At 40.3% G+C, this 27,828-nt stretch overlaps 1 protein-coding gene across 1 annotated transcript in view; it reads left to right on the top strand.

Moving 5' to 3' along the window:
* Zdhhc9 (zinc finger DHHC-type palmitoyltransferase 9) overlaps window positions 1-23,360 on the top strand; it is a 29,235-nt gene extending 5,875 nt beyond the window's left edge. Inside the window, exons 2-9 of the mRNA XM_051178480.1 lie at window positions 5,577-5,737; window positions 9,085-9,243; window positions 13,745-13,882; window positions 14,799-14,847; window positions 15,595-15,697; window positions 17,695-17,798; window positions 18,167-18,263; window positions 21,731-23,360. Coding sequence (XP_051034437.1) covers window positions 5,577-5,737; window positions 9,085-9,243; window positions 13,745-13,882; window positions 14,799-14,847; window positions 15,595-15,697; window positions 17,695-17,798; window positions 18,167-18,263; window positions 21,731-21,844 — 925 coding nt within the window. The 3' untranslated portion in view covers window positions 21,845-23,360. The remainder of the gene's footprint in view (window positions 1-5,576; window positions 5,738-9,084; window positions 9,244-13,744; window positions 13,883-14,798; window positions 14,848-15,594; window positions 15,698-17,694; window positions 17,799-18,166; window positions 18,264-21,730) is intronic.
* The last annotated feature ends 4,468 nt before the right edge of the window (window positions 23,361-27,828 follow it).

Genomic DNA, 27,828 nt, shown 5'->3' with positions numbered 1-27,828 from the left:
AGAAGCTAGGTAATTCAGTGTAATTAGTGGGATGTTTCTGAAATGGAGCGATGAGAAGACAGGAGCCTTGGGATGATTAGATAGGGCCAGTTAATGGAAGGCCTTAGAATACTGGTCTGTGGATACAGTTAGCAGCAGTACAAAGTTGTTAAGCAGGGTTATACTATGATTGAAGTTTGAAAATTGTCATTACAATGAACATTTGACAATCACTGAGTACATTTACCTGGGTATAGATTATTATGTATCTCCTCACAAAAGGATTTTTACCACCACAGAATAGAAATGTGCGTTTGTTTAAATTTCTCCATTTCTACTGAAGCAAAAGAGAGAGGGTTATGCATTTTTTCTCTACCCTTTATGTAGCAAAATGTCTGGAGGTTAATTTTTAATTAAGTTTTTAGTGTTAAAAGGGACTTCTTCCCTTTCAGCAGGCTCTGAGTATAGCTATGATAACCTTGATACTGTGTGCTAGATGGTAGTTCTCCCACCTAGTTACTTTTCTCTAGAGGTAGAATCTTGCTAGTCTGTTTGGGCTGCCATCACACTACTATAGACTATGTTTTCTCAACGACAGAAATGTGTATCTTTCAATCTAGAGGCTAGAGAGCTTTAGCTCAAAGTACTGGCAGAATCAGAGTCTGGTGAGGATCTATTTCATAGCTTAGATGTGACTATCTTCTTGCAATCTTCTCATAACATAGAAAGACAAGGGGGCTCTTGTTGTTATGAGTCATTAATCTCATCCATGAAGATGCAGACTTAGGTGACATAATCATTTACCAAGGGCTCCACCCCACCTGCAGATGCTATTGAATCAGGGATTGGGATTTATGGAAACAGAAACATTCAGTGTATGCCAGGTAAGTAGTAAATAAGGAGACAACTATCCACCCATATCTGGAAGGAATTAAAATGTGTTGTTTCTGTTATGTTGGATCAAAGGGCATCATTGGGCTCAGATCCTTAGGCCCTGCTTGCAGTTAAAAGCACAGCTCTTCTTGAAGCCATCCTTAACAGCTGCTATTGGAACAGTTTCAACAGCCACCAGCTCCCCAAGAGAGCTTTTTCCTGACCACTTACAGTCCAGAGAGTCTGAATCTCCATTCTAACACTTGATTATTGGTCTCATCTTATGCTTTAGCTGCTTCATGTGTTAGTTATGTTTTGCCCAACAAAATTAGCTCCTATTTTTCTTGTTCTTCAGTTGTTAGACCAATAAATACTTGTTGGCTTATTGATTGTACTGATCAAAGAACACACAAAGCATTAAAAATGTAGGAAGAAAGCTATTAGGGACTTAGAGGCAGAGTGTTATATGGAACAATCCAAGATTGCAGTCTGTGAGGCAGAGCCCCAACATAGAATCTATTTGGTCTCATACCAGCTCTACTCATGAATCTATTTTGAGATTTTTTTTTCAAGTGAATTGAAGTCTGTGCCATTACTATCATTCCACCAATGAACTAGCATGCTGGGGGTGGGGCATGGGGCATGATGCACTAGCCTAGCCTGGCACTGCTGGATACTGCTGGTCAGTACCAGCATGTGGCTCATGGGAACATATGGGAATCCAGTATTCTAGCCCAGCTATTGAAACCTGAGGTCAGTGAAGGAGTTGGAAGAGGATATTTTTAAATGATAATGCCCTTTCAGGTATCAGAAACGAATACTTACTGGGCACATGGCTTATTTATAAAGTAAAAATGGGGACTTCTAATCCCTGGAAGGAGGAAGGCTCCTGGTACTTGGAAGACAAGAGACTTCTGTTTTCATGAGAGTGTGGATATTATTATTCCAATAAACTATATAGCTAGAAAGTAGGAAGGAGTTTAAAAATCAATTAGTTTGTATTTGTAGATGACAGATCAAGTATTTCTTTAAGACAAATTAGTGAAGCTTGAGGTTACCTTGACTCTGGGGAATTACTACTGGATTTTTGTGGAGCTTCTTCCTGTCACAGAAAGGTTCTAGCTTATTGCACTCAGGGAACTAAAATGAGGTCCAGATGTTTGTCAAGTGGCAAGTACAAACTGTATTTATAGTGAACACATATTTTGATGCATGTATATGTTGTAGAATGGTTAAAATGAAGCTCCTTAACATATATATATAGCATTTCATATACTTACCTTTTCATATACTTACATTTAAAATCTAATTTGAACCATTTTCACGTATTGCAATTAATTATAGTCACTATTACGTGTGGTGGAATTCTTGAATCTATTCTTCTTTACTGAAATATATTCATAACCTCTCCACATTGAGGGAGTTTTGTTTTATTTTAACATATGTTTTCCTGTGTTGTGTAGGGTGGTCTTGAACTCATGAACACAAGTAGTCCTCCTGGTTCATCTTCTTGATTAACTGGGTCTACAGGCATACAGCACAGTTCCTTGTTTAGGGTGCTGTTTTTATTTAAACATATTTATTTAGAAGAGAGACACCATAGGTTGTAATTCATAATAGTCTTAGTTTTGATACTTCCTCTTACTTGGAGTAGAAAGGCTTGCTGGTCCCCCATCTGCCTTTCTAACCACACCCACTTACTAGGGACAACTGGCTGCCAGTAGCCTCATCTCTGGAAGAGAATAATACAATGAGCCTGTTGTGTGTTTGTTGACATACAGAGTGGATTGTTTTAGCAGGTGCAGAAGATAGTCTGTATGGAGACTACAGAGACCTTTATCCTTGATGGTGTAGTATAATTCAAATCGAACTTGTCTTTTGTCTAGTCTACAGCAGGTGTTGGAATTGGACTTAGTTAAGCTTTAGTGCTTCTTTGCAAGGGCCAGCATTGATTTGATATTCTCCTTTGGTTGTTGTTTGACTAGCTCCCTCCCTATCTTTCCTCTTAAATAAAAAGAAATGTAGTTGATGAGATGGCTCAATAATTAAAATTGCTTGCTGCTCTTGAAGAGAACCTGAGTTTGGTTCCCGGCACCCATATGGTAGCTCACAAATATCTATAACTCTGATTCCAGGGACCCAACACCCTCTGAGTGCACCAAACATGCACATAGTGCATATACCTACATGTATACAACATACATACACACACATGCACGGAATACAAATAAATAAATCTTAAAAGAAACAACTTCCTTTTTGGTAGATAATCAGGTAGCTCCACTGTTTTAAAGCTTAAAAAATATGATTACATCATTTTCCCCTTCCCTTTCTTCCTTCCAACTCCTCCCATGAGCCACCCCCTTGTTCCCTCTAGAAGTTAGGGTCACTTTTTATTTAGTTGTTTTACACACACACACACACACACACACACACACACACACACACACCCCTACCTTGCTCAGTCTGTTTAGTGTTAGATAGAGGGCTCTCTACCCTGGGCAATAAGAGGGCTCTTCCCTGGGGTGGGGGCTATTTCTCCTGCTCTTAGCATTTCTTAGTTGCCTGTAGTTCTTTGTTTATGGGTAGGGCCCTGTGAGATTTCCCTGTTCTGTGTTGACTGGAGACTAGACTCAAGGCAGTTAGTCCTGGAAACATTGCTTGTTTTGAAGAGAGATCTCATAGATGATCTATGACTAGGATGAAAGCTGTTTTCTGTTAGTGTAGTGATTGCACTTGACTTGCCCATGAAACATGGCTTCATGATTCTCCTGTGTCCTTTGGGTTTCTGGCAAGTGGTGGTGGCTTTTGTTTCTGAATTTACTTTTTGATTATGTGTCACTGCACAGGGAGGAATGGAAAAGAAAGTATTCTACAAACTAGTAATATGCATGACCCTTAGTTACCTGACCCCATTTGCCAGGTCATTTAGTTCTTTACATTCTCCTCCTATGCCCTTTTGACTTTAAGAAGAAGGAAGTAAATTGTTTAAAAAAAAAAAGAAGCAAGACTGCAAATTATTTTTTAAAATGAACAAAAGGCCACTGAAATCATTTTGCAGGTTCAATACATATGCTCACTTTCACTATAAATACTATTTAGCCTAATATAACAGCGAGTTCACCCGCCCCCCCATCCTGTGCACTTTTTATTGTGGAGGGCAGGCAGGAGAGAGTCTCATGGGGGTTGTTCTGTGACTAGAGCAAACATACAGCCTGTAGTTAAACATTTGTCCTGAATAGACTTCAGTTTGCTTACTCTCCATGCTGATGAAGTAAGCTTTTTCCTGAGCTTACTTTCTCTGCTCTCCCTCTGCTCCTTGCTCATCCACTTATAGTCTGTCTCCAGTGATGATCTCTGTTTTCAAGGAGAAATGTGCCTCGGGAGGAGATGGATAAAAATAGGTCAGTGATAATGCTCATCACATAATCTCATTCATTCGGTTTGATAGTCAGTTCGGATCAACAAGTATTTAGTGATGGTTTCTTTGTTCCTTTACTTGAATGAAAATCTAGCAAATATACAATCAGATGCTAATGTTAATAGAAGTCATTTATTTAGTGTCTATTATGCATCAAGTAGCCTTTAAGCACTTTTTATACTAGTGACCCCACAAAATACTACTACTATCTCCATTTTACGGATGAGGAGACTGATATTAGTTATCACCCAGTTGGGAGTTGGTAGAACCAGAATTTGAGTACAAGGTCCTATAAGACAAGTTTCTTCCTCTTAAGAAGTCAAGATGAGGGAGGTGAATCAACATACTGATAAAGAGCTAGGAAATAATGCAGGGCTTTTACAGTGAGGCTACTTCCCATAGTCCTTTAGGAGGAGATGAGACTTCATTAAGTCCCAAATTCTTTATCTATCAATAAATGTAAGGGGTCCTACCTTGTAGCTTTGGTGTGAAAATTGGATGAAATAGGGTATTTAAAGTAGTTAGCACAGTGCCTGGTATATGGTAAATTGTAGTTGCCATGATGACAGTGATATTTCTAGGATCTGAAAGGTAAGTTCATTTGGGATATGGAGAGGAAAAGGTGCATTATGAGGAAAGGCAGAAATGGACATGGTCCTGAAGTGGTATTAAGGAGTTTTCTTATTCCATTGCTGATGGTCATTCATCACCCTCTAGCTGAGCTATTTGAGGAGACAAAAGGAATGGATGTTACAGAGTCAATCATCAGCCTGGAAGCTTTTCACTGCTCTTAAAGCATGCTGAGATACCCTCTGTGTGCCACTATGAGCCAGCTTCCTGATTGATCCTATTTTTTCCTCCTCCTCCTCAAGCTCAGTCCTAAGGCTGGATGAGTGGATATGAAAAGCTCTGTATATCCCCAGAGCAAAAGTACCCTATGGTGCTTACAAGTCCAGGCTCTTACTTCTCTGTCCCTAGCCAGCGTCAACCTTTCTTGAGGCAGACAAAATGTTCCCAGAGACCTGATAAGAGGTATGAGTTATAAGAGGCATGGGTTATCTTAGGCATAAGGGAGTTCCCTCGAGATTGTTTTTATATGCCATAGGTGACCCCAATCTATTAATTATGTATTGAGGTTACATTGTGTTCAGGATCACATCTTAAGTGTTGGAATATTCAGAGGAAGTAAATAACATAGTCTTTGCCTTGGAGACCTCCTGTTCTTATTGTGAAGACCAGGTTGACACAATTGCAATAACTGGATAGATATAAAATTCAATGTTAAGTTGCTTCCTTTCTTCAGGTGTCGCTACCTGGCTGTTCAGCTGTCTCCTGCTATTCCTGTGTTTGCTGCCATGCTCTTTCTTTTCTCTATGGCCACACTGTTGAGGACCAGTTTCAGTGACCCTGGAGTGATTCCTCGAGCACTACCTGATGAAGCAGCTTTCATAGAAATGGAAATAGGTGAGTCTTGCCACCAGTTGGCAAGTTGTTATACAGTGGGTGGCCCTGTTGGGTAGGGGAGTAGAATCATTATAGTCATAGATTCAGACTACTATTTCAGCTTTTTCTGTCTGAGATCCTAAATGACTACCTATAAATTCAGTAAGACAGGTACAGTAAGCCTATAAAGCCACGTGCTTTCTTTTTTTCCCCAATGTTGGGTTGCATTGAAGGAAGTGTTTGTTGCAAAGGTCTGGCTGAATTGTTGCCAAAGCGAGTCTTTTCCATTTTGGAGGAGGCCATCAGACATCTGCTTGTTGAGGGAAGCTGTAAACTGTCTTCCCCATAAAATGTTCTTTTTTATTTTCATATACATACAACTTTGGATATAATTTCATAGATCTTCTGAAGTTCATTCATGGGTCCATGCCCAAGAATTGCTGCTTTAGGGGGAAGTAAGAAGGGCCAACCACTCAGAGGGGTAAAGGAATCAATTTCATGCTCAGAAGTTACAGTCTGCAACTCCGAGGCTGAAATGTAACACCACTTGGAGCTGTGATGGCTTCGTGAATTGAAACAGAACATCCCAGGGCTAGAAAGGGGACTTGTGGGAGTTGCCACTGTGAAAAAGTCAATGATGCGATCACTAGGAACAGGCGGGAACCTACTTGATCAGCAACAGTGGTTATGTTTTCTCATTGTTGTTTTGACAGTAGCTTGAGTCCACTTAAAAGCAAGATAAGAACAAAAAAAGGGGGCAGGACCTATTTTGGCACCTCCTTGCCCCTAGGTCCTGGGGACTGAAGCCAGTCCACTGGGCATGCTAGGCACATGTTCTACTACTGAGCTGTAGCCACTGCTCTCTGACCCAGAACTTGTAGTGCTGAATATCCGTGTTAGTAGAGTGCCAGCCTGTGGCTAGCCTCTCGTTCTTTGATGTTGCTCTGAAGGCTGCCATTCTTTTGTGTTTGTTTAGTTGAACTGTTTCCCCTACTTTTCTAGTATATTTATTTTTGGAAAAACTCAGGCAATTTTAGTTGAGCCAAAGACAGAATGGTTTGCACATGGCTGAGCTAAAAGTACATGGGGGTGAGGGAGAAAATAGGAAGCATAAAGTAGAGGCAGGTTTGGGTGACATAGGCAGAGTCCACATATGTGAATGAGAAAGTAGCTATGAAAGAGGAATCCAGCTAGAGAAGAAAATAGTACTCGCAATTCCCCCTTTACCTTGCTATGAAGTACCCTACGTTCTACCCCCCATGTCTCCCTTAGATTCTGCCATGAACTCTGTGCCCCACATGCCCTATTGTAAAGCATATGTACATAAATATTAACGTGGCATGCTGGCACTTACATCATCATCTTATGAATAGCTAGCCTCATCTTCTTAGGACTTGTAGCATACTGCCATTGTTTGATTTCACAGCACCTACCCCACTCGGCAAAAAAAGGAAAAATGTTCCATATGGCAGATAGTTTTAAAGTCAAAGTGAATTGAAGCAATATCCTGTCTTTAGAATTATACTTTGTGGTAAAGGTGCAACGAGGCTGGCGCTCTCATATGCTGTGGATGGATAGGCACGCAAATTCATACAGTCTGGGAAGCAGTTTGGCAATAAGCAAAGTGGCTTTAAGGGTCCATACTGTTAGTCCTAGAAATTAAGGACTCCTTAAGAGTCTGGCTAAGGGCAATAGCACATATTTAAAACAACCTAGCATAGAAATATTTTATTGTATTTTTGCTTCTTTTTCCCTTTAATATTAATATAGCTGTCTTAATACAAGCAAGTTACTTTTAGTTTACCCATTTTTAAAAATTTTATTTTATTTGCATTGGCATTGTGCCTGCATGTATGTCTATGTGAGGGTGTCAGACAGCTATGAGCTGTCATGTGTGTGCTGAGATTTGAACCCTGGTCCTCCCTCTGGAAGAGCAGTCATTGCTCTTAACCTCTGAGCTGTTATTTGCTGACACAGTTTAACCCCCTTTTAAAACAATTTATTTTAAGATACTTTTTATTATTTTTATTCCATGTATTTATTTATTTGGGGGTGGGAACTGCATGCACCATGGTGTGTGCATGCGTATAAGTCAGAGGACAACTTTCAGGAGTCAGTTCTGTCCTTCACTGGGAACCAAACTCAGGTCCTTATGCTTGGCAGCACATTCCTTAGCCCCTACACCTTTTTGTTTTCGAAACAACAAAGATGTATTTATTTTTGTTTTATGTGATGGATGTTTTGTCTGTATATCTGTAAGCACACCGTGTGCATGCAGTGCCCATAGAGGCAGAAGAGGACATTGGAAGAGGAACGGGAGTTTTGAGCACTTATGAGCTGCCGTTTCAGTGCTGGGAACAAAAGCCAAGCCCTCTGCAAGAACAGCAAATGTTAAATGTTAATTGGCATATATTAATTCTATATGGCATTAGGTTTCACAAGGACACTTTCATATTAGTATATAATGTACTTTGAACATGGTCTTCCCCTGTAGATATTGTGTTTTGTTTTTGTTTTTGTTTTTGTTTTTTTGAGGCAGGTTCTCATGTAGCCCAGGCTGGTTGCTAATGTGTTGTGTACCCAAGTCTTTGCTTAAATTTCTGATTGTACTGCTTATACCTCCTAAATGCTTTGATAGTAGACATGTGCTGCTATGTGGGCAGTTTTCACTATTAAAATAATCTTGCATAACCATGCTTTGTAGTACTCTTTGAATTTTTCTAGTAGAACCACTAGGCTACAGAACATATACATTTGAAATTATGGTAGCTGCTAATGTGTTGTTCACTGGTAAGATATAAGTTTGACCTTTTCTGGGTACCCTGGGTATTTATCTTCTTTTTAATATTTGTTAATTATAATAGGTATAAATAGTATTGTTGTGTTTTAATAGTTTTTGACATAGGGTCTCACTGCATAGCCATGGCTGGCCTGGAACTTGTTATATACACCAAGTTGGCCTTGGACTCTTGGAGATCTGCTTGTCTCTGCCTCCTGAGTGCTAGGATTCAAGCCATGTGACCAACATGCTAGACTATATTTTAATTTCATTTCTCTCATTATTAGTCAAGTTAGATGCTTTCATTTCAGAGTCTTGCCATTTTTCTTTTTATAGTTTGTAATCAACCTGCATCCCAAACCCACCCCTTAAAGAAACACCTATTACATGTACATCACATGTAAAAATTGTATGACATTTAATAGACATGTGGGGTTAGTGGTGTGGTGTTGGAATTCTAGTCAAGTAACACTTGCTGGAAAAGAGGAGCCTTTACCTTTCATGGTCTCCATAACTTTTGGACAAGTGGTGAGATTTTGGACTCAAATAATGGATAGCAGTGAATTAAAGCTCTTTTACTGACTTACAGAAGCCACCAATGGTGCGGTGCCACAGGGCCAGCGACCACCTCCTCGTATTAAAAATTTCCAGATAAACAACCAGATTGTGAAACTGAAATACTGTTATACATGCAAGATCTTCCGGCCTCCACGGGCCTCCCATTGTAGCATCTGTGACAACTGTGTGGGTGAGTAAAACCAAGGGGATGAGGGTCTCACAGTGAGTGGCCAATAGTTCTTTCGAAAACTCAGTGGGAATGAGAAGACAGATTCGATGAGAAACAAGGTAGGTTTAGATAGGAAAGAAGTTCCTACACAACAGCAGCTCAGCACACTTATGGAGATCAGTCTAAAAAAAAAAAATCTCTCTGCTAAATGGGAAATAATGCCTTTTTGGGAAATCTTGTTTTTCTCTATTGAACCCATTTCAGGGGTGTCCACTTTACAAAGGAGGAGAATATTATTGTCCACTAGAGGGAAGTATTGAGGAAAGCCTATGGTAAAAGTGGTCTTCTTTGAGTTCCCATTATGTACTAGTCCGTGGTCTGAGTGCTTGCTCTTTCTCTTATTTAAGGCTCATAGAAACCCCTAGAAAACATTATCATTCCCATTTTGTAGATGTTGACAGTGAAGTGACTTTGTGTAAGTTTGTGTAATTGGCATAAGATGATGCTTGATTAGGTCAGATGTCCAAGCCTTCATCTTTTTTTCTTATGTCCTTGCTCTTATGTGGTTAGGTGTGCAGAACACAAGGTCTATGTTGCCGTCTGCATATATGGGTCTTAGACATACTTCCTACTTTGTGAACAAGTCTGGGGAAGATCATACACAGGCAATAAAGGTGCTCATTGATCGATATATCGGTCACACTGCTGTTATCTCTCATGTCCTTCTAACTTCTGTATGCTTTAGACCATATCTGAGAACCTTGCTTTCTTCCCACTAGCCAATTCTTCAGGCAAAGTTTGGGGAGATATATATTCCTCTATGTGGTCCGAATTGATATGTGAGTTAGATTGTATAAACCAAGACTAATTTTAAATGGACTATAAACAATATTTGAAGTGTGGCGTGAAGGTTTCATGATGAATTCCCTCTCTTTATTAATATTCTTAAATATAAAGAACTCATACTATAGCCAGTGTGGTGGCATATACCTTTAATCCCAGTACTCAGGAGGCAGAGGCAGGTGGATATCTGTGAGTTCGAGACCAGCTTGGTCTACAAAGTGAGTTCCAGGATAGCCAGTACTACATAGAGAAGCCCTGTTTCTAAAGGAGAAGGAGGAGGAGGAAGAGGAGGAGGAGGGAGGGAGGAAGGAAGAAAAGATAAGAAAATAAAAGGAAAGGAAAAAAAAAGAATTCATACAAGTGGTTGAGGAAGATTTAGTGGTTAATAGCCCTGGCTGCTCTTTCAGAGGACCCAGGTTCAATTCCCAGCACCCGCATGATGGCATCTTTAAGTTCAGTTTCAGGGAATCTGACACCCTCTTCTGGCTTCTGTGGGTACTAGGTATGCATGTGCTGCAGAGATGTATGTAGATAAACATAAAAAAATAAAAGAATCATACAAGTTGATTTTTTGAGACAGGCTATCTCTGTGTAGCCCTGGCTGCCCTGAAGCTTTCAATGTAGACCAGGCTACCCTAGAACTCACAGAGATCTACATGTCTCTTCCTCCTAGGCCAGCCTGGTCTACAGAGCTAGTTCCAGAACAGCTAGGGCTGTTGCAAAAAAAAAAAAAAAAAAAAAAAAAACAGAGAAAGGGGGGGCACAGATTCCCTATGAGAAACATGGACAGTTCATAAAACAGGAAATTTGATTATCTAATTGATGTGAAACTATGTCCACCCCTACTAATAATCAGAGAGATAAACCTTAAAACTGGATTTTATAAAAAAGATGTTTTAATTTTTCTTGGCAATTCCATGATATATACAGTGTATCTTGGCCTTCCCCAGAACCCCCAACACATGGCTCCCGAATTCATGCCCTCTTCTTTTCAGTCTTTATAACCCACTGAGTCCAATTAGTGCTACCAGCATGTGCGTAGGTATGGGGTCAGTTATTATCTGGCAACCATACCGCTTAAAGAAAGAAAAAAAAAAACAACTCTTCACCTCAGCAGCCATCAATTGCTGATAGCTGCTCAGCTGAAGGTGGAGCGTCATGAGCCCCTCAGCTTCATCCATGCTGCAATTAACTGACTTGATCTTGTCCAGGTAACCACAGAAGCTGTTTGTTCATGAGTATAATGGGTCCTGTCATGTTCAGAAAACAGCATTCCAAATCCTTTGGCTCTTGTACTCTCTCCTTCCTCTCTCCCTCTTCTATGATGTTCTCTGAGCCTTAGTGGGGTTGATATAGATGTCTCATTTATGACTGAGCTCAACAGTTCTGGGTGTCTACATTGACTCCTGCCACTGCGCATGGAGGGCTGGAGGGGGGGAACGTCTATAGCCAAGTTGAGAGCAACACTAAAAATATGGTAAAACATAGATCTGTATAAATTTACATTTTTCTCATTGTTTTTATATGAAAGTTTGCTTAAAATGAGGCTATATCTATAATTCTAGGCATGATGCTTACTGCTTGAACATAACAGTTTTCTTTATACATTTCTTCTTTTTGAAAAAAAAATAACATATATTGTAACTCTTTATTTAGCAAGGAGGTGTACTACTCTTACAGTCTTATTTTTGATTAATACACAGCTCACTGTTCTTCAGGAACCAACTGCCCCTTAGAGGTGTTTGTGTGTATGTTCATGTGTATGTGGTTACATAGGTATATGAGCCACATGACAACTTTGGGCGTCATTCCTCCCTGTTTTAGAGACAGGGTCTCTGTCTGGGATCTATAACTTTCCAAATTAGGCTATCCTGGCTGGCTAGTGAGACCAGGGATACCCTTGTTTCTGCCTCTCTAGTGCTGGGGTTATAAGTATGGCCTACCAAGCCTTATATGTTTTATATGAGTCTGGGGGGGGTGTCTAACTCTGGTCATCATGCTTGTACAGCAAACACTTATGACCAAGCTATCACCCCAACCTTCTTTACCTTATTTTTATTTTATCTTACTTGTATGGATGTTTTGCCTATATGTATGTATTTCTGTGCACCACTTGTGTGCCTAGTACTCACAGGCCAGAAGAGGGTGTTGCATCCCCTAGAAGTGGAGTTCTAGACAGTTGTGAGATGTTATTATAGGTGCTGGGAATTGAACTCAGGTTCTTTGGAAGAGCAAGAGACGCTCTTAATCACTGAGACATCTCTCCAGCCCTCAATCCCTTTGTCAAATAATATGCATGTATTAGAAAATATGGGTGGTCTAAAAATATAAATAAAACCCAATTTTAAATCCAGACTCTATTTTTGCTATATGTTGTTTTAATCCCTTTGTTTGTAAAACAAGACTTTACATAATATGAGATTTTTAATTTCTGAATTAAATTTTTATGGTATTGGGGGTTGAACCAGGTCCTCACACATGCTAGTCAAGTACTTTACCACAGGTGACATCTCCCATCTTTATTAATTTTTTATTTATTGTACAAAATTATAGGTTTCACTATGGCAGTTTCTTAAACCTATAATGAAATTATTTTGACAAATTGTATGAGGGAAAAATGTTATGTTATTTTCTACCAATTAGCCTATTGTCTCACAAATATTCATGAAATCATACTTCCTTTTATAATAGTATGTTTATTAGATGGAAAATTCTTACATGTTCTAGAGTCTGTTTCTGTGTTCTTTCTGTTTCTGTGTTCTTTCTGTTTCATTGACCTATGCCATACAGCTTTAAGAATAGTGTATTGTTGATTTATATTTTTAACAAATACAGGTTAAAAAACTCATATTATTAATTTTTCAAATTTGTTTTCTAAATTTTGTAAATCCACCTGCTAAGGTTTTACTGAAAAAAAAAGAAAAAAGAAAAACAACTGACAGAATAACCTGACTATTGGACTATCCAAAGCCTTTGTTTCTCGATCTCTAATGTGAGAAAATATTTTTTAACAGACATCCAGAGTAGCTGTGAAGATTTTTTTAGTCAGGATTCCCTAAGGAGAGATAACTGATTATATATATACATGTGTGTGTCTGTGTGTATATTGAATGGCTTATAGGCTATGGTCTGGTTAATCCAACAATAGCTGTCTCCTGATGAAAAGGCCAAGATTCCAGTAAGTGGTTGTTAAGTCCATGACTCTGGGGGTTTCAGCAGTTTCACTCTGGTGCTAGAGCCCCAGAGGATTCCTAGAGAGCTGCTGGTCTTCAGTGAATGTTGAAATCTGAAGACGTGGGTACTGGTAACAGTGAAGGAATGCTTAACTAAGCAACAGGGTAGATGAACTTGGCAGTGAGAGTGAGGACAGTCAAAAAGCAAGAGCTTCCTTCCTCTGTATCCTTTGCTATAAACTGCCATCAGCAGGTGTAGCCCAGATTTAGCGTGAGTCTTCCTGCCCCCAAACAATATGATTAAGAAAATTTCTCACAGGCTTGTCCAGCAGCTTGAGTTTTAGGTTGGTCTCAGACTCCAAGAGATCTGCCTGCCGCTACCTCCCAACTGCTGGGATTAAAGGCGTGCATCACCATGCCCAGCTCCTTGAGTTCTTTGGCTTGGGTCCTATGTGGGTGGGGTTGCTTCTGTTTGGCGTTTTGCTTGAACTCTCTTTCTCCCACAGAGCGCTTCGACCATCACTGCCCCTGGGTGGGAAATTGTGTTGGAAAGAGGAACTACCGCTACTTCTACCTCTTCATTCTTTCTCTCTCCCTCCTTACAATTTATGTCTTCGCCTTTAACATCGTCTACGTGGCTCTCAGTGAGTATACAGGGCAGAGTGTGTCACTGGAGTGAGAGTGGTGTGGGGGAAAGGCTTGAGGGTAGCTTAGGGGAAGTTGGATTTCCGGCGGCCTTTTGCCACTAAGAAGACCCAGGAGCAAACAGAAAAGAGTACTATTGTCTGTTCTTGGGCTATAACACATCTCGGCTCACGTTGGTTGATATTGACTGAATATTCTTACCTTCTCTCTGGCCATTTGTTGGGGAGAATGGGGCCCTAATTCTTGCCACGTCCAAAGTACTGGGAGGCTCTGAAGTGAGACGAACGGTTGGGTGTGTATTTGCCTCTACACATCCTCTCTTTCTGTCTTGCAAAGATATACCTTTGTGGTGGGTGGTTGAAGGGCTTTTACCTGTTAGTGGATCATGGTATACTCCAGAGATGGAAAACATACACCCACATGTTTGCATGTGTACACACACACACACATACACACACACACACACACACAGAGTGACTAAGGATGGAAAGAATATAGAGCTAAGCAAGGGGTCTTGAGAAGAGAGGAGCTCTAAGCTGGGTATCACACAAGGGAGGGGCATAGGTGAGAAGAAGGTTCTTCCAGAGTACTTCCGGTTTCTTTCATGTGTTACTGTCCCACTCACTACGTGTCCATATTTGGGAACTGGGAAAAGGAAAGGAAACCCAATGCTTGGTTTTTCCCAGATCTGGTCCAGTGCTTAGTCCTGCTTTTGGAGTATGCTGGGAATGTGAACTCGGGTACAAGCTTGCGGGTGAAGGGGAGACTCTTTAACCTCATCCCAGTGGGACCTTCTCTCTTGTCAGGGTATGGCACAGGGAAGGGAGATGAGGAAATGAGTAGATACTAGGGGGATTTTTATAATTTTGACTAAAGTCACTAATTTTTCTTCTGCCTCTCTTCCCAATTTCACAGAATCCTTGAAAATTGGCTTCTTGGAGACATTGAAAGAAACTCCTGGAACATATCCTTCCCTGGCAGTTTATCCCTGTGAAGCTGTCTTAAACTGCTTGCCAGCATGATTTCTTCCTGCAGTTCTCCTGCTATCTAGTTTTCTAGACATCAATGAATGCCAAAACCTAAAATTAACAAGTGTAGTCCTAGTGTTAACAACTAGAATGGAGAAGGGTCAAGACTTTAAGGGAGGTTTGCCCCTCACCTCTTTCTTGGCTGCCTCCTCTCCTCCCAGCTCAGTCTTAATGCCTCTAGTTGGCTACCCTCTATCTAAAATACACTTTAGTGCTATTTGCTGGGAGCTCTGCCCTCCTGGTTCAGTGATGGTTTATTTTGTGCAGTGGCCACATTTCTGAAAAGGAGATTTAGAAGAGATTTGGGTAAACCACATCTTGTTTCCATCCCACTGAGTTTTCATTTATAAAGTTTATTTTTGGTGGGATTTTCATTAGTAGTGGTGGCCAACATTGTTTAGCTTTGGCACCTTCCTAAATTTCCTCTTCTAAGAGCCAATGACAAGCAGTCAAATGCTACACATTAGAGATGTTAGAGATTTATTCATAGTGAATAAACAGAAATGCATTAACTTTTGTAAAGGACCTTTACAGTGAAGTTTAGAATTCATCTATAGTTATATACAGATAATTTTTTTTTTTGTGATACTTGTTCCGAGATGGTATAACTAATATCATGAATATGGCGTGAAGTGTCAAATCCCCTAGTATGAGTTCTTCAGCATTCCTTAACCTAACCTCACTGTTCTGGAAGTCCTTATTTGCTTCTTCACACTCTGGTCTGTTGTGGGACTGACTGGGTTTCACACTTTCCTCGTGGCTCTCAACCAGACAACCAATGAGGATGTGAGTCAACTTTCCCATCTTGCTATATATCTTTCTTCTCTCTATGCCCATTCTCTAGTTACCTGCTAGGAAACCATGTCTCCAGGGCTAGGAAGGTTGAGACAAGCGGAAAAGAAACCTGACTTGGGAGATTATTAACTAAAGGTGTAGAAGGGAAGGCAGACAGCTTTGTTTGGAGTTGAGTGCCTGTAGAACATTAGGAAGAGGTTGAAAAGTTGGAGAGGCACAATGTCTTTTAATGTTTATAGACCATTTGTTTTGTTTTGTTTGAGACAGGGTTTCTCTGTATTGCTTTGGAGGCTGTCCTGGAACTAGCTCTGTAGACCATGCTGGACTCTAACTCACAGAGATCTGCCTGCCTCTGCCTCCTCAGTGCTGGGATTAAAGGCATGTGCTACCAATGCCCTGCCCTGTTTATAGGTCTTTAAAGGCTAGTTGAAGTCCTAGGGTGATGGAAGAGAGACTCAGAAAATAAGATCTCAAGTTAAAGGCTACTCTGGGCTACATAGAGACAAAGAGACCAGACTGAGGTACATAGCTAGACCTTATCTTAAAGACAAACAACAAACAAGGCTATTAATGCTTCTAAATTTGGAATAGAGAATGACAATTGCACCAAATAAATATTTACTTTTAAGGAATTACCAGTTCACATTCATTATGGATAATGAATATAGTTGAACAATAAATAAATTCTTGTAACTTTACCTTCTAGATATCACTTCTGTTAATGATACGATTTATAGTCTTCTAAATTTGTATAGATTTGATCTTATTTGTTTTTTAAAAATTGATTTTTAGTTAAAATTTTTCATGTAATATATTCTTCCCTCAACTCCTTCCAGATCTTCCCCACCTCCCTACCCACCTGGCTTCATGTTTTTTTTTTTTCTCATTCTTAAAAAGAAAGAAAAAGTCAGAACAACAAAATTTGAAACAAACTAAAAAACGCCTTTAATCCCAGCACTTGGGAGGCAGAGGTAGGCGGATCTCTATGAGTTGGAGGCCAGCTTGGTCTACTTATTGGGTTCCAGGACAGCCTCCAAAGCTACAGAGAAACCCTGTCTCAAAAACAAACAAACAAACAAACAAAAAAGATAAAAGATACCAAAAATAAAGTAAATGCAACAGAGCACAAAAAAACAAAATGCAAAGTCTTTTTTGTATTAGCCAACAACACCTGGATATGGAGCCTGCTCTAGAATGTATTTGTTATATACAGTGACACTCACTGGAGAAAACTGACTTCCCAGCAACTATCAATTGGAACTCTTTGGTTAGTGGTAGAACATTTTGTCCACCCCTCCCCTTCTCAGTGCCGGGCTTTGGTCTGGTTTGAACCTGTTACAGGTCTTGTGTGTGCTGTCACAGTCTCTGTGAGTTTGTATATACACTGTATTGTAAAATAAAAATAGTACATGTTCCTTTGTCTTTTTCTTACTCTTATAAACATTTTTCATGTTCGACTATTTATTTCTTTTTAAAACTAAATTTATTAGTGTGCATATGCATGCCCAACGGAAGTTGTGTGATGTCATAGGAAACCTTGGTTCTCTCCTTCTACTATGTGAGTCCTGATGACTCAGACCATCAGGCCTGGTGGCAAGTGCCCTTACCCACTGAGGAATCTCCCTGACCCTTATTTTTGTCAATAATTTTAGTAAAATATATACAACATAAGGTATACATACCATCTTAACCATTTTACATATTTTTATTAATTTATTTTTGTAGAATTTTGAGATCACTATGAAGAGTAGGTTGGCCTAGCACCCAGATTCTTCTATCCTTGGCTTCCCAAGTTCTGGGATTACAGGGTGTGTGACATTATGCCCAACATTTTAATTTTTTAAATGTATAGTTAAGTGACATTTAGTGCATTCTTGTTATTGGACAGTTATTGCCATTATCCATCTCTTGAACCTTTTCATCCTCCCATGGTGCACGTGGTTCTCCAACATCACTTTTTAATGTAAGCCCTGCCTTTTATCTTGCAGATCAAAGGATCGTGGACAGGGAAGAACCGTGTGCAGAATCCCTATAGTCATGGAAACATTGTGAAGAACTGCTGTGAAGTGCTTTGTGGCCCCTTGCCTCCCAGGTACTCAAGTAACAAAACTGCCCTGGGCTCTTAAGATGAACTATTCAAACCCATCATCTTGCTTGCTCTGAACATTCTTCTGAATGGAACTTCTCGATATCAAATAGGTCTTCCTGGGAATTGTCACATGGCACCATAGCTACACAGACCATAGATCAAGGGCTGGTTACTTCATTTGTTTGTTCCCTGGTTATTGTGACATCCTCTAGTTTGTGGAAGAGTAAATGGAAGATCGATGTGTGCTAGGGTCAAGACAGATTGCCAAAGACATATTTGTGCTTTCTAATGTACATAACAAGGTTCAGTGGGGACTGATCTGGTAGAAGAGTGACTGCCAGGTCCTTGATTAATTCTCTTGTCTCTGACAGTGTGCTGGATCGAAGGGGTATTTTGCCACTGGAGGAAAATGGAAGTCGACCTCCAAGTACTCAAGAGACCAGCAGTAGCCTCTTACCACAAAGTCCAGTAAGTATTGCAGACTTACACTGTGTTGGTGATAGGGACCATATACTACTTCTACAATTTCAAAATGTAACTGTGTGATATTGCATCCTAATCTCCCCAGATTCCCTGCCTCTGCTTCTGCCTTGATAGTGCCTTCAGATCTGTGTGCCCATGAGACACATATTGAGCAGTTATTCTGTGCAAACTACTTTTATAGGTTGGAGGGATACACCAGTAAGCAAGTTGAATGATGTCCTACCTTGAAAGAAGTTATTGTCTGATGGAGATGTGGGGGAAAAAAAACAGAACATTGCTCAATGAGTGAAGAGTAGCTTAATTAGGGAAACATACAATGTTATAGAGGCAAAGATGTGGCCAGAGGACCATGTTAGAGTTAGTGATGTGTTTACATTGGTATAATATACAGGTGTTATGAGCATTCTCCAAGGTATTTAGGTCAAGATATATTTGTAAATATGTTCTTAAATGTTACTTGAGATTTATTTTTATGAACTTTATCGACATACAATGCACATACCATACACTGTCTATTTAAAATGTACAATTCCCTAGTGTAGTGTCACAAATTAAAAAAACAAAAACCTTAAGAAAGGTATGCCTTAGCAGTGAGATCTGGGGATGGAATCCAGGGCCTTATATGTGCTCGGCAAGCACTTTACCAGTGAGCTCCCCAGGCCTTGGCATGATATTTTTGATGCTGATCTGTGTTACATGTGGCTGTACTTCATTCCTTTATATGACTGACTCATATCACAGCACATGGATGTACCATGTTCTATCTGTCCATTCACCATTTCCACCTTTTTTTATTTTAAAAAATTTAATTACTGTGGTGTGTGTATATGTGATGTGTGTGTGTAAGTGTGGGCATGTGTGTGCCACAGTGTGTGGTGTGTGATGGTCAGATGACAAGTTCTAGAGTCAGTTCTCTCCTCTCACCGTGGCTTCCAGGGATCAAACTTAAGGTATCAGGCTAACTTGGCAAGTGCCCCTACCTGCTGAGTCATCTCACTAGCCCAGTTTCTACCTTTTGGTTATTATAAGCATTGCTACTAAGAACATCTCTGTGTAAGTTTTTGCATGGACATATGCTTTCGTTTTTCTTGGCTGTGTTCCTAGGAGTGAAGTTGCTGAGAGAAGTGGTAACTCAATTATATAAATAAAACATTTACATCTTTTGGGATGCTGCTGAGATGTTTCTAAAGTGGTTGCACCATTTTTCATTTCCACTAGCACTATCCGATAGGTTATCTGATCATTGCTATTTTAGCTTTTGTAGATGTGAAGTGTTACCTCATTGGGGCTTTCATTTGCATTTCCCTGATGACTAATGATGGATACATCTTTCCATATAGGTATTAGTCATTCGTATATCTTCACAAGGGAAATGTTTATTCAAATCTTTTGTTTGCATACTCACCCTCTCCCCCCCCCCCACTCATGTGTGCAGATAGATAGCAGGGCAGAGGATAACTTTTACTGCTGTTCCCTGATGCTTTCCAGCTTTGTTTTTTTTTTTTTTTTTTTTTTTTTTTTTTTGATGGTTTGTTCATTTGTTTGGCTTGCGTTTTGTTCGTTTGTTTGTTTTTTGATAGCCTCTCTGACTGGCTCCACTTAGAGTAGGCCGGCTGTGCATCAAGCTCTAGTGATCCTACGTGTCTCTGCCTCCCCAGTGCTGGCAGCTGAAGTGCGAGTCACCATTCTTGACTCTCTCCCACCCTGGGTCCTCATGTTTACAAGGCAAACCCTTTACCCACTGAGCTATCTCTTAGCCTGTATGTTCTAAATTTTAATATGTATCAGTTTCTTTTCTTTTACTGCTCATGTTTTTGCTGCCATATCGAAGAAACCATTACCTAATCCATGGTTGTGAAGATTTAATCCTGCCTCTTCTGAGAGTTTTATAGTTTGACCTTTTACATTTATATTTTTGGTCCATTTTATGTTAATTTTTATATACCAGAAGAGGTAGGGAGTGCACATTTTATTTATGTATTTCTTGTGTGTGTATCCAGTTATCTTTCTACCATTTGTTGAAAAGATTGTTCCCTTTCTCTCATTATTTTGACACTTGTTGAAAATCAGTTGACTGAAATGTGAGTTCATTTCTGGATTCTCAGTTACAGTCTATGATCTGTATGTCTGTTCTTATGCCTATAGAACACCGTCTCTCTTGATTTAGCATTGAAAAGCTTTTAAGATGGGAAATACTGTTCCTTCATTTGTTTTCATGTTTGTTTCGACCCTTCTTGCTTCCTTGAAATCCTGAATGGACCTTAGGATTATCTAAAGCCTATTAGTTTCTGGAATTTTGATAGAGATTGCATTGCCTCTATATAGATCAATTTGAGGAATATTATCACCATAACACAGTTTTCGGAGCCATTAACATGACCGTCTTTTGTTAGAGATGGAGCTCAGGGGTAGGGTACTTGTATATATGTGCTCCCATATGCACATCTGTGCACAATGGAGAGATTCAGAGACAGAGAGAGTGCATTTGTCTCCTTGATTGTTATCTCTGCTGCCTTGTCAGGGTATAGTGGGATGGTAGCTCTCTGCCAGGTAGGAAGGGAACCCTTACCAAAAAGCATGGGCTATCTTTTTGTTCATTTTGGTTTTCTTTGATTCTATAGTTTTAAATGAATCTCTTGTTACATAAATATTTTGTTCATTTTGACATTAATGTAAATTGATTCCCTAATTATATTTTTTTGCATTGCTCATTAGAGTATAGAAAAACACAATTAATATTTGTATATTAGTCTAATATTCTGAAATGTAACCAAACATGTTTTCATTCTCATAGATTTTTAGAGTTAAACTTGGTTTCAAAATAGAATCCTACTGTATGTGCATATTTTTTGTAGAGTTATTATTTTCTTCTCCCCTAAATCTTTCATTTGCTTTTTTAAGGACAACAAGCATGATTACATGCTATTGTCATCATCTTGAATATCATTTTTCTTGTGAGGCTGGTTCTAAAGAGTAACAATATAGGTTAGTGGTCTCAGTTGCATATAAGAGAGGATGCATTTTAGAATCACTTAGGAGGCATTTTAAATCATATGTATCATTTGAAACCACTTTCACAGGTTTCAACTCACTGTTCTAACAAATTCTCTGTTAGGACAGAAACAGGATTGAAAATCGTTGGCTCAGACCTTGTTAGACAAGCACAGTATAATATTCTGTTGTGGTGGGTGTGCTTGCATATAATTCCTTATGGTACATGTTATTCTCATCATTTATAATAGTGGAAATATGTGTCCATAACAGTTAAGGATAGACCTCAAATAAGCTGCAGGTACATTCTGCTGAGGAGATGGTCTTGGTCTGAGTTTGGTGACCGTATCTTAATGTCACTGTCATCAAAGTTTTCAGAGGAAGAATCCATTGCCTTTGGATTATTTGCATTCAGATCTTGAGAGAGCTTTGTGTTGAATGTGATATCTTTTACTTCTTAGGCCTCCACAGAACATATGAACTCTAATGAGATGCCGGAGGACAGCACTCCAGAAGAGATGCCCCCTCCAGAGCCCCCTGAGCCACCACAGAAGGCACCTGAAGCTGAGAAGTAGCCTGTCTATGGAAGAGACTTTTGTTTGTGTTTCATTAGGGCTATGAGAGATTTCAGGGGAAGATCAACCTGAGACAGAGAGCAAATAAGCTGTCCCTTATTACTATTTTCCTTTGGTCTTTAGTCACCGGATTGCACACTGGCATTTTCTTGCTGCAAACTTTTTTTTTTTTAAATTTATGGACTTAAGATAGTGGCAGAAGATGCCAGTTACCTCTGGCAACTGAACAAATGGGTCTCTTGGGACATGGCACTTGTTTTCCATTGTCTCAGCTACAAGGTGTCCTTGGACTTCCCTTCTCTTCCCTCCAGATCCTAGCTCTCCTGCTGGGAGTCATTAGTCCCATTCTGGGGCTAAAGATTTTTGAGGCTGACTCAAGTCCTTCCCAGCTGCTGCATGTCCTGAGTCCAGAGGCAGTCACAGAGACCTCTGGCCAGGGAATCCTACCTGGGCTCTTGACTCCTTCAGAACTAATGAGGATTGGAGAGTGTGGTTGGAGGATTTTCCTGGCTCCAAAGTGCCAGCATGGTCAGCCAACCCTTTAGGAATAGGGCGGGTACCTTCCACTTGTATTTATTTATGTAGCTTCTCCTCCCCCCATCTACTCTCTAATATCCAAGTTCCATTCTTCTCCCATTAGATGATAGTTGTAAGTAGTCATAGTAGAGATAACAATTTACATTTCTCATAGGTTCTCCAGAAACTTCAATGCCTGTGCTATTTTCAATAAGCACTGATGAGATGCCAACAGCATAGCCCCTCACACTCTCTGTCTCATCTCCCCTCTCTTCTCATTAGCCCATTTTCATTTTCTTCTTCTGACTCCTGCTTCCACTGGGAGCAGGAATGGCAGTAATACAAGTCTGCACTTTGGCGGTTCCTTTTCCTCAGGGGAAGCCTGAGTGCTCACTTAAAACACTACCCCTCAGACTTCTTGTGTAAGGCCTACAGAGGCCCTGAGTGCACAAATGGGAAGCCAAGGCACAGAGAGGCTCTCCTCTCCTCTCCCCCCTCCTCCCTTCTCCACCTCTCCCCTCCCCTCCCCCCACCCCGTCCTCTTCTTCCCCTCAAAAAAGAAAATACAAAAGAAAAAAAAAACAAACAAAAACAAAAACAAAAAGGCTAAACTAAACAGTACTTCCATAGCCTTGACTGAGTGAGAGAAAGCCCAGCACTGCTGCCCTCCCGGGTGTCCCACTCCAAGGCCTCAGCCCACCTCTGGCAATGGTAACCACACCAGGGCTTCGTCCAAGCCCCACTCTTCCAGCACTTCCACCGGCAGAGTCCCAGAGCCACTTCATCCTGGGGTGGACTGTGGCCCCCAGGCAGCTCTGCTCAGGACCTGCGCTATTTCAGGGAAGAAGATCTATGTATTATATGTGGCTATATTTCCTAGAGCACCTGTGTTTTTCTCTTTCTAAGCCAGGGTCTTGTCTGGACAACTTATGGGGACAGGGAGGGGCGTGAACCACAACTTCTAATCGATTTGAAGGCAATTAAACTGTGTCTAATGCAAGCTGCCTGCCTCCTCCTTCCCCTTCCATTTCAAGAGCCACCATGGGGTTGTGAATGTGTTTGTGTGTTGGGTTAGGGGGCGGGTGGGGGGGTAGAAGGGGTTGCTTGTTACTTCCCATGCTTCCATTTTCCAGGGTACCCTTGGGTTGAAGAGATCGATCCCTCTCAAATTCAACCTCTCCATTGATCTATTTCATTCTGGGATGGTTTATCTTATTCTGGACTATGAAGACAGGACTTCCAAGCAATATACAGTGTGAACAAGACTGGGAGAGTAGAGGGTTTGCATTTACTTAAGAGAACACGTTCTTCATTGGGATATGGTTTTAAGTCGATGGACACTGTTATCTGCAAGTGAGTCTTGGTGTTCGAAGCAGGTTGACCAGGGCCTCCCCTTGGAAATGTTTCATTAGTGATCTTTTACGAGTGATGGCATGCATTTCTTCTCCAATGGTCTATAATGAAGACTCCTCTCTCACTCTCTCCAGTTAACTGTGCTTATAGTGACATTTGGCTGCTCCCAGGTTTCTCTGTGCCCTTTCAGTTTGGTTGTTGCAGGGTTTGAATTTAATATCCCTGGGGGAGAGAGTCATTGGGAAAGAGCTTGACCCGGATCCCTCTCCTCTCTGCTTTTCCTTTCCTACTTTTTAAAAATGGCTCTCTCAGTTTTCTTCTTACAGTTTGGTTTCATTTAGTTCAAAGTTAGGGCAATCATGGAGAGTGTGGAGGGTCTGGTTTTTTTTTTTGTTTGGTTGCTCGGTTGGATTTTGTTTCCAGTCAACCGGTCCCCTATGGGACTCTTTCCAGCCAATACTCAGCCCATCTCCACTCTTGGGCCAGAATGGGTTTCTTTCCTCCCTCAAGTTACCTCAGCTGCTCTTCTGATGCCCCTTAGGTCAGTCAGAAGAGCTTTCTCTTTATGGTGGGAAGGATCAAAATGGCAATCTTTTGTCTCCAGGGCAAAATGTTTTTGTTTTGTTGTTGTTTGTTTGTTTACATCTGCTTCCTCACACTCCTTGCCCCCCTCTCTTTTCTTTAAATATAAATCTTTTGTATTTAAGACCATGGCCTGAAGACCCGTCCCATTCACACCATATAGCAGCTGGGGCTGTCCCTAGTCTGAGCTCTGATCAGAGGAGAGATTGAAGACTTGATCTTTCCCTGGGGAAAGAGGCCTTATATTGTTTGATGATTTCAATGGCTGACACTCTCTCCAACTCTCCCCTTCCTCTCCATTCCTCACACTTCCTATGCACCCACGCTACTTCCCCAGGCCAGGATGGTTGGCATTGAACCAAAAACCTCTGAGGGAAGGGGAAATTGATGACCTTTTGGCTCTGGGGCCCTCTTGGCCCTAGCTGAGATCATTATTGCTCCTTTTACATTTTCCCCAGAAGTGGGGTTGAATTAGAGGTGGGTTCTAATTCTATAGCAGCTAAATGCCATTCTGCCCCTCCTGACCATCCTGACCATAGCCCTAAGGCCCCCTTTCCTACTGACCAAATCTCTTTACCTTGTTTGGGGGAATATATTTTGTTTTTAAATCTATTTTCTAACTTAAATGCAATTTAATATGTAAATCTCTGCACTTTTTGTGTGAGCCTACAAATGTATGTGTTGGGGTTTTTCACCCTCTGGTATTTCTTAATAAAGAAATCTTTCTTTTGGGGGGTAAGCCAATTAATGAAGGAGACTTGAATGGTTTTAGAAATATAGGGCTGTGTGTTTCTTTGTGCTTCTGCCTCATTTCTTTACTTGTGCCTAGTATGAATGATGGGGCCCCTCCCTCACCTTTGAACCCCCCCTTCTCTTTCAGAGGACCCTCAAATCAGTGGGCTAGAGAGAGACACAGAAATAGAGACAGAGAGACAGAGAGAGCTGTCCTGTATCTGGTACCCCTCTGGGACCACTTAGATTGGCTCAAGTGGTAACCTAGCAACTTAGCCGCCTCCTCATTCCCTGTAGCCTGGCCCTGTTAGTCCTTTCTTCCAACTCAGTTCATTTTATACTCCTGAGGCTGGGGCCAGGATAGAGAAAATCACCAAGAGATCACAGTAAATAGCTTTTTTATTCCTGAAAGGTAATAATTTTTTTTCTCATGGTGCTACTAAAGAATTACATTCCCAGTAATTCAAAAGGCATTTGCGTTACTTTTGAGAATACATTCTAGGAATCTCTTGCTGTTCTTAGGCGATAGGTTTTAAAAATAGCCTCAAAGACTCAAACTCTGAATATCATTGATTTTAAAGGATGCAAGCAACACACAAGAAAGAGTGTTGGTGAACAGCATGCTTTGGGTAAATATGAAAGGGGAATAAGAAGTATACACATTCATCTTAAGAACATGCAGATGTCCTATAGCACATCACTACAGGTGGAAATGGTGTAATCACTGGTCCTAATGATTTCATAAATAAATACAAAATGATCTTATAATGTGAATAACACATGGGGTTTCCAGGAATACAGCAACTGTGTAGATTGTGGGAAGGTAGTATTATACTTTGTTTGGAAACTTACTATGAGCTATTCTTGTCCATAGTGCCATTCTTGGGTATCGAAGTTGCCATCACAACCCATGTTTATATTGCATTCAACTGTGATCCACAGACAGTAGGCTATATCTTGTACTTTATTGTGTATCTTAGCTTCAACATTTCCAAGCATTTCTATTAAAATACATTATCTTATAGATTACTTTCTTTTAGTGTTCCCCTTCATAGTATCACTAGTACAGTAGTCTCTTTTTTTTTCGTGAGTCCCATGTTCACAGACTAAACTAACCTTAGATTTAAGATATTCCTAAAAACTTTACCTGTGCCTGGTGTGGTGGTGCATGCCTTCAACTTCAGCATGTGGGAGGTAGAAGTAGGTGGATCTCTGTGAGTTGGAGGCCAGCCTGGTCTACAGAATGAGTTCTAGGCCAACCAGGGCTACACAGTGAAACTCAATGTCAAAACAAAAATAACCTGCATCTGTACTAAGCATGTCCAGACTTTTGTGTGTCGATAATGCACAATACAGTGTACCAAATATTGATGTGACTCAAAAGCTCTGTTTCTAGAAATATATAAAGCTGTAATTACAGATATGCCCATATATTTTTAGAAGAACTATTGAGTCACAGAGAATGCTCTTTTATAAGCTCTTGGCCAAATAGTTACATGGGAAGGGTGTCATAGTTCTGCCAGTGGTATATCAGAAAGCTTGCTTCAACCATGTCATTCAAACATTCAGTGCAATAATTTGATAGTATAAATCTCACTGTCATGTACTTTTACATTTGCTTGGTTAATAGTGAGATTAGACATTTTTTGCACTTTTCATCTCTATTTATGGACATTTATATTTCTTCTGTGAATTATCTGTCCATAGTCCATGTTCTTTTGGTACCAGGTCATTTTCTGATAAATCAATAAATCAGAGCTTAGGGCTGCCACTCCCTCTTGAGCCTGGAAATGAGAGGACCCTTGATTTAGAAATGGCTTTACAATTCCAGAACACAGGCTAGAGTTACCTCCTTGACATTCCATGTTTCTTTGCTTTCTTCTTTTTAATATTTGTCTTTATATTTTAATTATACATATATATGTATGCTTGCTTGTGAGTATGTACCACAATGCCTGCAATATACAATGCCTGCAGAGGTAGAAGAGGTGTCAGATCTCTTGGATGTGGAACTATAGAGAGTTGTGAACCATCCAACATTAGTGCTGGGAACTGAACTCAGGTCCTCTACAAAAACAGTATGTACTTTTAATCTGGCCCCCCGCTGTTTGAAGCCCATTTTCCCAATCTTTTCTGTGAACTACTGCCCATCTATTTGTCTGTCTTTCAGTAGTTGTCTACTCCAACTTGGATGAAGGAGATAAGAGTTTTCTGTCCAAATAAGATACGTGATGATTATTTGTCATAAAACCCAGGCTCTGATGAACTACACAGCTGAAAGGAGCCTATTAATGACATGGGCACAAGCTGCTTGCTTGTGCTCTCATATTCATGATCTTTCTGTCTCCAAATTAAGTACAAAGACTTATGCAAAGTTCCATAAAGAATTACCAGTAGAGTTAAGACCAAAAGAAAGATGCACTAATTTCAAAATCCAGAAAGTTTTGTAGTCTAACCCACTCCCTCTATGTTAAGTGGGTATAAACAGAAGGAGTTTGCATTACTGCAGATAGTGATGGAATGAAATCAGCCTTTGATTTTTGTTTCACATTCAATAAATAATTTGAGTATTGTGTGCTATGTGTTAGGGCAGTTGTTCTTAACCTGTGGGTTGTGATCCCTATGGGCTTGAATAATCCTTTCACAGGAATCACATATCAGATAGCCAGCATATCAGATATTTACATTATGATTCATAAAAGTAGCAAAATTACAGTTCTGAAATAGCAACAAAATTAATGTTATGGTTGGGGGTCACCACAACATGAAGGATTGCATTAAAGGGTCGTAGCATCAGGAAG

Source organism: Phodopus roborovskii, unplaced genomic scaffold (genome assembly GCF_943737965.1).
Source record: "Phodopus roborovskii unplaced genomic scaffold, PHOROB, whole genome shotgun sequence".
NCBI lineage: Eukaryota > Metazoa > Chordata > Mammalia > Rodentia > Cricetidae > Phodopus > Phodopus roborovskii.
Note: the sequence above shows the minus strand (reverse complement) of the source record. Positions and strands in the feature narration are given on the sequence as shown.